This window comes from Hibiscus syriacus, unplaced genomic scaffold (genome assembly GCF_006381635.1).
Source record: "Hibiscus syriacus cultivar Baekdansim isolate YM2019G1 unplaced genomic scaffold, ASM638163v2 tig00110378_pilon, whole genome shotgun sequence".
Classification (NCBI taxonomy): domain Eukaryota; kingdom Viridiplantae; phylum Streptophyta; class Magnoliopsida; order Malvales; family Malvaceae; genus Hibiscus; species Hibiscus syriacus.
The window spans coordinates 296,417-307,568 of NW_024062712.1; the positions used below are offsets into that span (position 1 = coordinate 296,417).

The 11,152-nt window shown below is 35.9% G+C and overlaps 1 protein-coding gene and 1 pseudogene across 1 annotated transcript; one reads left to right on the forward strand and one right to left on the reverse strand.

Moving 5' to 3' along the window:
• Positions 1-294: 294 nt before the first annotated feature.
• On the forward strand, positions 295-7,935 carry LOC120121729 (annotated as a pseudogene).
• A 223-nt stretch (positions 7,936-8,158) lies between these two features.
• LOC120121692 (probable adenylate kinase 7, mitochondrial) lies at positions 8,159-9,863 on the reverse strand. Its single transcript, XM_039141003.1, has 4 exons — positions 9,446-9,863; positions 9,087-9,227; positions 8,745-8,903; positions 8,159-8,561 (listed from the first exon to the last, which is right to left on the reverse strand). The coding sequence occupies exons 1-4, from the start codon at positions 9,794-9,796 to the stop codon at positions 8,409-8,411; spliced, it is 804 nt and encodes a 267-aa protein (XP_038996934.1). The 5' UTR covers positions 9,797-9,863; the 3' UTR covers positions 8,159-8,408.
• Between the last annotated feature and the right edge of the window lie 1,289 nt (positions 9,864-11,152).

The following is an 11,152-nucleotide window of genomic DNA, read 5'->3' on the forward strand; positions in this document are numbered from 1 at the left end:
TAAAATATGAACAAATAAAAAGGAATAGCCCGACTGAGTTAGATGGCAATTGTCATATCCAAATATGAAGATTCCAGCCTGCTTCGGTCCCTCATCCTACATATGCCTCTTTGTCTCTGCATATTCCCCCTGCTTAATTCGAAAGGCGCATGAGCGATTTCATTTTCCACAAACGTTCAAGATTCTCTTGATCAATACATAAGAACATATGAAAAGAGAGACTAAAATACATGGTTTTGATGTGGGATTTTGGCATTTTGTACATACTATTAAAATACTAGTGTTTCAGCAACAATGGTTCTTGGTTTGAATGCAAAGGACCGGAGAAGGCTAACCGTTCGTGTCGATTACGTAAACCTTGGCCCCCATCGCAGTCACTTAGATCACTTCGTTCCGTTTTGATTCAGTGGGAAAACGGTGAAGAAATTCGGGGTCTACCAAAACTGCTTCACCCATATTTGGCTCCATTATCGATGAGGGAAAAATTGAGTTTAACGAGTTATTTAAATTGTACTTGTATCTAGTAAAGGATATATCTGTGAAAGGTTGAGATGCTGATGTGTTCCATAAGATTTTCTTATAATTCAACATTGTGGATTTGGCGGAATATGGTGTTATCAAAGAGACGGTAGACGTTATTGTTTCGATGAACAACAAAAGGAGCTATAGTAGTAACGCTACTCAACCAATCTTGTTCATTGAACTTGATAGAATTCCTTAAGGTCAAAACTTCTCTTCATCAATACTCAAGAGGCAGCTTGCTGAAGGAGCTACCAGAGGATAGGAGAATAAGTGAGCCTATTACTTCTCTCACGGATGAAGAACATGCTGAGGAAGCTAAGGTTGTCTCATTCACCGATGATGATGTTTCCTCACACTCATCTTTGAATGTTTCTTCTTCGACTTTGGAATCTAATGTTATTATGTTAGTTCCCTTCCTCGAAATAAAGAGGTGAAGCTCAGTTATTTGCTTTATGATCCAATATCTCATTATCTGCCCTTGGATCACTATGTTGTTTGATTTGGGGCATCGCCTTATGGTCAGTTTAAGATGAAGTCTCAATCTTTCTTAGATTAATTAAATTAAGCTTGGTAATATAGTAATTTCTACTGGATTGCAGAACGGATCGATTGCCACTATTGACGGTACGAAAGTTGATGGGGGAAAATATGTTGCCTTCAAATTCGACCATGGAAAGAACAAGTGTAACAAACTTGACATCAACAGACTGTGTTAGAATTCAAACGTGATTTTAAGGTATGGAGGCAAAATAAGAATGAAGCGGTAGTTTTGAAATGAATTATGTAGAAGTTATTAGAATTGAAACGTGACAAGTGGTAACAAAAAAAATTCATATGCAACTTAGATGGTGAGGCAGTAGGAGAAGAATAATGAAATGGCAAAATTATAGAGCAAATATATAAGCAAATTAATAAATATGCAGTAGAACTCCACTTCGACAAGTAATGGTTAGCAATAAATTGAGACGGTTTAGTATACTATAAATATATGTGATTGTAGTTCATGAAATGAGTATGTATGAGTGAAGGAAGCGAGTAGTAGTATACTAGTCGTAGCTAGTATCATATTTGATGTTCGTGATTGTATCGTATTTTGGTTCGTATTAATATTATCGTACGAGTTATAAATTTATAGAGTGCCCATCAATATTTCCAACAAGTGATATCGGAGCTTTATATGCCATCATTTTTTTTCATTGAGTAAACAAAGTTTTATTCCCCAATTAAGAATTAGTTTTTTCTGTTAGCGATCCAGAAACCTCGACAACAACTCCCTCTGCGGTATGACACTGTTATTCACATTCACAACAATGCTCTCAATAAGCAATGAAGTTAGTGTATCAGGCATCTCTGAACTGATGTCTGAAGGATCAATCTTTCTACTTGCCAGACCATGGGTTCTGCGAAAATAATTTGTAGTGACAAGATTGGTACCTCAACATTGATTCAGATGATTACAGTTGAAGCTTATATTGGTAGCAGAAAAATTGATCCTCCGAACAACAATTCAGAGATGTTTGATACACTAACTTCATTGCTTATTGAGAGCATTGATGTGAATGCGAATGACATTGTCTTTATCACAGAGGGAGGTGTTGTCGAGGTTATTGGATCGCCAACAGAGAAAAATAATTCTTAATTGGAGAATAAAACATTCTTACTCAATAAAGAAAATGATGACAGATAAAGCTCTGATATCACTTCTTGAAAACGTTGATGAAAACTTGATAAACTTATAACTCGTACAATAATATTGATACGAACCAAAATATGATACAATTGCGAATAATAAATATGAAACTAGCTGCAACTAGTTTACAAACACCACACTTAACCAAAACGTTGGTAAGCTCTCTCAATCTATTGGTTTTCTATTACTTGCTTCCTTCACTTATACATGTTCATTTCATGAACTACAATCATATATATTTATAGTATGCTAAACTGCCTCAATACGCTCTTGGAGCTTTCTTCAGTCCATACAAGGTTTTCTTCAATTGAAAGACTTTGTCTTCATGCCATTTTTTAGTGTATCCATGTAGTTACTCAATATAAACTTCTTCTTCTAGGTAGTCATTCAGAAATGCTAACTTCACATTCATCTGATAAATTTTTCATTTATTTTTAGCTACTACTGCTGTGAAAAGTCTAATGGTCTCCGTCCTTGCTACTGGAGCAAATACTTCATCGTAGTTTATCCATTGTCTTTGTTTGTAGCATTTAACAACTAATTTTGCTTTGTATTTCTCCATTTTCCTTTCTTGTTGGTCTTCATCTTATACACGCATTTCACTCCAATTGGGTTGTGACCTTCAAGTCAATTTGTTAGCTCCCATGTATCATTTCTTTCTATCTATGCAATTTCTTCATCCATATCATTCTTCCACTTATCATCTTCAATTGCTTCTTCATATGTTATTGGATCATTGTTTGAAAGTAAGCAAAAAAGTGAAACATTATTTAATTCGTAATCGTTGTATCTTTCAAAAAAAAAATTTCTCCCTGTAGATCTTCGAACTTTTGTGGGAGGTATTTTAGGATTTTCTTGGCCGTTGCTACCACTACTACTGCTTGTTGATGGTGATGTAGTTGAGTTTTGTTGAGGACCTTCATCATCATTTTGTTCATCTTGATTAATAAGATCGTCATTTTCATCAAAAACTAGTCCTTCAACTTTTTTGTCTTCTTTGCTCCATCTCCAGTATTTTATCTCGTCAAACACAATATCTCTTGAAATTATTATCTTCTTAGTAAGAAGATTATAGAGTCTATAAGTTTTGCTTCTTTCATCATAGCCGATGAAAATACACTTCTCTTCTCTATTATCGAGCTTTTTTCTTGTCTTCTCAGAAACATGTGCATATGCGATGCACCCAAAAATTTTGAGGTGTCAAACTCCTGATTTATTACTGTTCTATGCTTCATTTAGAGTCATGTACAACACACTTTTAGTTGGACATCGATTCAACAGGTAGATTGCACATCGAACAGCTTCGACCTAGAAATTTATCGGTAGATGCTTACATTTTATCATGCTCCTTGTCATGTCAAGTATTGCGCTTATATGTGGATGACATGATTTTCACCGGAAACAATCTAGGTATGTTTAAAGCTTTCAAGAAAACTATGATTAAAGAATTTGAAATGACAGATATTGGTGAAATGTCATACTTTCTTGGAGTCGAAGTGAAACAAATGCAAGATGGAAAATTTATTTCATAAAAGTACGTCGAGAAAATTTTGAGCAAATTCAGAATTGAAGATTGCAAGTCGATAGCCACTCCAGCAAAACCAGACATGAAATTAAGTGTTGAATCAATAAGAGAACTGATGAATCAAACCTTGTTTAAAAGTCTCGATGAAAGTCTAAGATATCTGACTATCACAAGATCAGATATTACATATGATGTGGGATTCGTAAGTAGATTCATTAAGAAGTCGAAACAAGATCATTGGATTGCAGCCAAAAGAATTTTAAGATATGTCAAATGCATGATGGATCATGGTCTACACACATTCAGAAAATTCGAAGTTGGTTGGTTATTCTGATAGTGATTATGGGGGAGACTTAGATGATCGAAAGAGTACTTAAGGATAGCTATTTCACATTGTCTCTGCAATATTTCATGGTCTTCAAAGAAGCAACAAACTGTAGCACTCTCAACATGTGAAGTCGAATACATAGCCGCAAAACATGCACTTGTCAAGCAATATGGTTGAAGAATATTTTAAACAAACTAAACTTGGCACAAGAAGAACCAACTACAATTTATGTCGACAACAAGTCTACAATTTCTCTTGCAAAAAATCTCATCTCTCATAGCCGAAGCAAGCACATTGATATAAAGTATCATTTTATACGAGAGCATGTGAAGAACAAAAATGTGGAATTAATCTACTGTCGAACCGAAGATGAATTAGTAGATATTATCATATTTATATGTCGGCAAAATTATATGGAAGTAGCAAACAAGTATCAAAGATTGACAACAAAAGCTTGTAGGTGGCATTTACAAAGCAATTGGAGAATTACGTAATTTGGCAACAAAGGGTGAAATGCTTACCTATTAAGAAATGAAGAATTGAGGTGGCAAAATTATAGAGTAAAGATGGCAGCAAATTAATAAATATACAGTAGAACTCCACTACGGCAAGTAGTGGTTGGCGGTAAATTGAGGTGGTTTAGCATACTATAAATATATGTGATTGTATTTCATGAAATGAGCATGTATGAGTGAAGGGAGCGTGTAGTAGAAAATCGAGAGATTGAGAGAGCTTAGCAAAGCTTTGGTTAAGTGTGGTGTTTGTAAACTAGCCGTAGCTAGTGTCATATTTGTTGTTCGTGATTGTACCATATTTTTGTTCGTATTATTATTATTGTACGAGTTATAAATTTATCGAGTGCCCATCAACATTTCCAACACTGTAGATGCTCATGTTTCCAGATATAACTCTTATGGTTCCTATTCGCCTGCATGGGCTGGCATGAGAAGCAATGGTTGTGAACATTTATATCAGAAGGCTCGTGAAATGGTTGCCAATAAAGGAGCCACGGTTAGGCGTGATCAAAGTGAGGAAGGTGCATCTTCTGGTTCTAAGGCTTCAGCTGCTGCTGATGCATATAATTGTTCTCTGGAATGGAACACGGGATATGGCAGACAAGAAAACGGACATGAAGGACAATACTTGGAAGAAAATGAACTACTGAATATTCAGTTAGAAGAAAATGTTTTAAGCCAGGGGAATCTTGGAACAAACGATGGCAAAAGTGACAGACTGATGAATGTCAAGTCCGTTCGAGCTTCATCAGACTTGGCTAGGAGCAATGGAAGCTCCATGAGTAAAGTGCATGCTCCAGCTCGGCGTCTTTCTAGGCTGTATCTTCATGCTTGTAAGGAAGGATCCCAACTAAGGCGAGCGAGTGCAGCTAGAAGTGCTCTTTCTGGACTTGCTTTGGTTGCAAAAGCATGTGGAAATGATGTTCCAAGGTACGTTCATGAACATTCTGTTCCAGTCCTCAATTCTCCAGTAGCTGAAGCTGGATTTTCCCAAAAGTCTTGGCTGTAATTCAGGGATTGTGAAATTGTTTTTTTAGTCCCTTTAAATTTTTAACGAGTACAATGGTAAATTATATTTTGGCTCCCTCAGAAATGATAGTTTTATGATTTAGTCTCTTCAAAAAAGTGTAGATTTTAAATTAATATATTATTAATTTTTCATTTTTGCCTCTTAAAAAATTTTAATTGAACTTTTTTTTCCTAGTTTCGTCCCTGCTGTAATTTAACCTCATACAGCACATGCATGATTTCTCAGTAGCTCAAAGATCATATGTGTGCTGACTACAGGTTGACGTTCTGGTTGTCAAACTGTGTTGTGTTGCGAGCAATTATAAGCTTAAACATTGGAGAGTTAAAGTCACCACTTTCTGCTGGACCTATGGAAAGAAATGGAGGTGGAAAGGGGAAGAAACCACCATCATCTCCGCTGAAATGAAAGAGAAAGGAAAATAAAACATCTAGTGATTGGGACAGCCTACTTGTCATTTTTTCGGCCCTCACATGGATCTTTTCGAGAATCATCGAGTCTGTCTGATGGCAGGTAACACGTACTCTTTTTCTTCCCCTATATTTGTAACGATTTTCTATCACATGATCTCACACTCGAATAATTGTCGGACCGAATTATGATCCTTATTACTATCTCAGACTCTCACTCCACATATGCAGTCCTTGGCTAGAAAGGAATTGATAAAGGTACTGGCTCTGGCTCAAGTACAAGTTACAGGAGGATACGTAGTTAAAATAATCAAGACCGAAGGAACTTTTCATTAGACCATTGGAAGAAGCTTTCAAGGATGCTTGTTTCGAGCTGCAGGGCACGACTGTGGCTGCTTGTGTCTGCTGTCTAAATTGGTATGTATATTTTGCTTTCAGAAATCGACTAAAAGGCACACAAAAACACTGAATTTTGCAGTGGGTTGACTATGGCTTTCTTGTCAGTGTATTAACATTTAAACGAGCATAAGAGACTTATAAAAGCATTGGAGGTAAAAACTATTTAAGAAAATCTAAAAGATCTAACCTGATTGTTGCTTTGTTTTTAATCCTAGACACTGTTATGGAATTTTACCATATTGATAATGTTAGTTTCTTTGTCATCATAATGGGAACTGCCACCGGTCTTGTTTCCCTATTGTGACGATTTCCCCCCTTATAATTTATGTTATAATTCATCCTTATTATGCATCTAGATAATGGAGCAATGCGTGCCTAGATTAGATGTGGCAATGTTCAATGCAATTCTCCGTGATTCTGCTGATGAAATCCCAACCGATCCTGTGTCTGACCCCATTAGTGATCCTCTGGTGCTTCCCATTCCAGCTGAGAAAACAAGTTTCTGTGCTGTTAAGCAATGCAAATGTGGTAGTCTTGGGATTAATCGTTGAGTTTAATCATGGTGTATTACGTTTATCATAATCCACTGTAACCATTATACGGTTGTAGTTACAACTGTTTGCAATATTCTGATATTACTTCCATGGTAGTTAATACGGTGAGAGTAACTTGTTTCTTCTCCTTTGAAGTAAAGCAATTTCATTTTTGTGGATGTCAGATCAGACACTGGTCTAGATGGTTGACTGATCTCTTTAGTATTGACGTCAATGACTTGGTTGGAGATGCGAATGACCAGGATGACAGTGACGAGCGACAAACCTCTTCGTCAAAGTCTTTCCCTCTCCTTAATGCCTTGAGTGATCTCATGATGCTTCCCAAGGATATGCTTCTAAGTAAACCCATCAGGGAACAGGTTCAACACCCTAACTTTAGACCTTTTGTTGGCTTCGTGGCTAATGAACATTGCTTTGATGTTTATTTACAATGCTTGAACTTTATTTTCAAAGGTATGTCCAACGTTTGCTGCAACATTGATTGAGAGAGTGCTCGACACTTTTGTCCCCGATGAGTTTTGCCCCAATCCAGTTGCAGATGATGTGCTTGAAGCTCTGGAAGTCGAGGTTAGTCTTATAAATCTTGAAGTACTCGTAGGGTTGACTCTTCCATATGCATGACTTGAACCTAAAATATTAAAAGACCCTTTACTTTGACTCAGAATCCTCTCGGATCCAAGGAAGGGTCTAATACAAATTTTCCATGTGTAGCATCTCCTCCAGTTAATTCGTCACTTTCTGCACCGCCAGTTGCTAACATCATTGGAGAAGTCGGAAGCAAATTTCACTTGAGAAGTGTGTTGTTGGTCCTAAGGAAATCATACACAAGTGATGATAAGCTCGATGAATTGAACTCGCGCTTATCCTCAATCTTCAATGTCTTCCAATCATCATCTGTTCAATCAAAGCCAAACCGGGTACAAATGGAAATGACTATCAAAATGCTATCAGATATAAACTCCTAAGTGATGCGTGGATAAACTCAGAATAAAGTGCGATTTATAAATGTTAATGAGTATATAAATGGACACTACCTTCATTTCCCCCCCCCCCTTCTTGAGCAGTAAATATGCAAGTAAATTTCTGCTTGTTATTCCATATAGGCATTTCTGAATAGAGCAAAGATTTACCATACTTGTAGTAGCTTTATGCCTTTTGATTTGAAAAACAAAATAATGTAAACGTAAATGAAGAAGACAAAGCAATCCTTATATTAGAAGCGATTATATGGGACAATGATCATCTCTGCCCTTGGCCAAAACTACATTACATACTTTCAAACTGCATAGTAACTCACAAAAGGGAAACATAACTTCAGAGGCAAATCCAACAAAGGTTGTTTGCCACACTAAAAAACTTGCCTATCACTCAATAGTTACATATTTACTATGATGCCGGAATACCAAAAGTAAACACTAGTTTTCAAGAATAAGGACGTTCACGACGTCAGCTTATGTGAAGAAGTGAGAGCATTAATATGTTGGAGATGTAATGCAGCCAAAAGACCTTGCCATGCATCCGCCGGTGTTCCGGATACCTGAAAGTTGAGAAGCTTCTTTTGCCTACTGTAATAATCCTCCACCGACTTGGCCTATGTACATCAAAATGATTTGTTGGCTAGTAAAAGTTTATGACATTCGATCCCGATTTCAAGAATCTAATAGTTTATCACATTCACACATGCATTTCACTAATCAAAGAGTGATAAAAAAAAGGGGCTAACAAATAACATGCTGCAGACCAATGGGTGTAATCCAACAGTGAATATTATTACCTGCTCTGAATATGCACGGACATTTTTCTTCCAGGAAGTTCCTACATCTTTGGAATGGCCTATGTGAAGAACTTCACTTTCTGAACTTTTCAACAGATATTCTTCAGTGCATTTAAATTTCACAACCAGATCAATATCAGTAACTTGATCAAGAATCTCCTGCAACACAAATAAAACTAGTGAACAAGCATTTCGATTAAACATTAAACAAAAAAAAGAGGTTCATTCAGATTCAAAAACTTAGCACCAAAAGGAGATTGATTAGCCTAAAATTGAATAGGGGTATATATAAACATGGAGAAACTATAGCTGCAAATACCATCAGAATAATAGATGACTTACAGCTTGGATCCTGTTACGAGGAATCCCATCAAGAATGAAACCATTTTCACCTCCATAGTAACCTTCTTCAAGTCTTTTAGATAACAAAGCAAAAATTACATCCTCTGGAACAAGCTTCCCTTCATTCACAGCATTTGCAATCTAAACCCAAATGGCACCAACCCATTAGCGTTCTTCACTATATTATTAATTAGACAATCAATTAAAATTTTATTTTGCAATCTTTTACGCCTAAAAAACAAATCTTCTCCAATATTACAGGAACCTTTAAAGCAAAAAAAAAAACGATCCAAAACTCAAAGAAAATACCCAGCTTTAAAGAAGATCGAAATTTATTCACAAAGGAAAAAAATATAGACCTGTTTGTAAAGAGAAGAGCGGGGATTAAGCTCTTGTCTAACGAGAGTACCCATTGAAATATGTGGAACTTCTAGAAGCTTCGACAGCCTCTCAGCAAAAGCATGTCGTTTGACCCCAGGCTCCCCAATAAGCACCCACTGTACTCCCCTCTCTGTCGCCGACCCATCCACGTCAATCTTCGGCTGAGCTGAACGCCGGTCCCAGTGAGCTTGATCGTACTCGTAGTATTCATCGTCGTAGGGGATCTCCAAGGCGGCGGCAGATCCAAAGAACCGGATCCGATGTCGGAGTGGATTAACGAAGGAAGAAACAACGGCGGCGGCAACTCGGAGCTTGGGGACGCAAGTCATTGGTGGCTTTAGGGTTTTAGGGAAAATGATTTTTTATTTTTTTTCAAAGAAAGGGAAAACTTTGGAAAGGGTTAACGAAAGAGCGGAGGATCTTTCCTTTTTCTCGAGATGGTGAAGAAACAAATGCCACTGTTGGATGAGAAAATTACAATCGTGGAACTGACAGATGTCGACGTTTTATTTGTTGATTGGGTGATTGGAAAAAATCATGTGGTTATGTTTTGCGAGCGTGAAAATGATGTGTTGTCACCGCGTGGTTTGTTATTTGGAACGGAAAAGTTGCCGGAGCTTTGGAAATGGTTAAAGGTTTAGAAGGTGACACGTGGATTTCATTGCAGGACAGCAGCTTTCTAGAAGCATAAAACTGGAATCAATAGAGCGTAATTAAATTATTATATAGTATAATTTAGTGAACATTGATCTGAGTAAACTCACTACTCAATAAAAAATTATATTATATAAGATTTTATTCAAAACTTAATTAAATGAACAAAATAAATAACTTATCCTTTTTATATAAATAAGTAGATTAACATAATATAACTTCTAGTATCGGCGTTCCTTTTGGGTTATAATTTAATAAATTATTATTTTGTCTGTTGTTTTTAATATATTAATCAACACCATTAATACGTGTTAAGTTTACTTATAAATTAAAAAAAATATTTATAAATGATACTGAATGAAATGTTAACTTTATATCAGATGATGGATAAAAAATAAATATATGAGAGCTATCTATTTTTAATTTTAAATCTATAATTACAGTTAATTTTATTAAATAAATAAAAATATAATAATATTCGTAATCTTGAAATAGAATAGTCAGCAATATTTAAAATAGATTAATATATAATATAACAACTAATTATATCACAACATAAATACCGTATATTTAAGTGATTGTATGTACTTATCAATTTGAGAGATCAGTACGGAGTCTTAAGTATGAATGTTCATATTTCAGTATCCGCATTTTTGGGTACTTGAAATTTTCGAGAACTAAAAATTCGACCCATGATCCGATCCGTAAAAGTCGGATACCCTTATATCGGGTACTCGCTAATTTGAGTAATAGGGTGCCCGTTAGTCCTGACTCATGATTTGTCCTCTGTTTTCTTCTTCATTTGATCTCTCTCTCACAACAAAACCAAAAACATAAAACTTAGAAAACTCCTTATATGAATTTTTAATGATCATTCAGTTTGGGAACAACGATATAGAAGTCAAATAGTAATCTGGATCTATTCTTTTATGTTGAAAAAGACAACAAACTATAATTAGAAGTCGGGGAAATAAGCGAAAGAAATGGGTCAGACATTTCGTCGAACGACTGGTAGGTTTTGATAATTAGAC

What these genes read in the sequence shown, in the direction of transcription:
- LOC120121692 (XM_039141003.1), bottom strand. Translation starts at nt 9,796, where the DNA reads ATGACTTGCGTCCCCAAGCTCCGAGTTGCCGCCGCCGTTGTTTCTTCC. An exon ending in GCTCTTCTCTTTACAAACAG is followed by an intron (nt 9,228 to 9,445) that starts GTCTATATTTTT and finishes ATTTGGGTTTAG; the next exon opens with ATTGCAAATGCTGTGAATGA. An exon ending in TCCGTGCATATTCAGAGCAG is followed by an intron (nt 8,562 to 8,744) that starts GTAATAATATTC and finishes TGATGTACATAG; the next exon opens with GCCAAGTCGGTGGAGGATTA.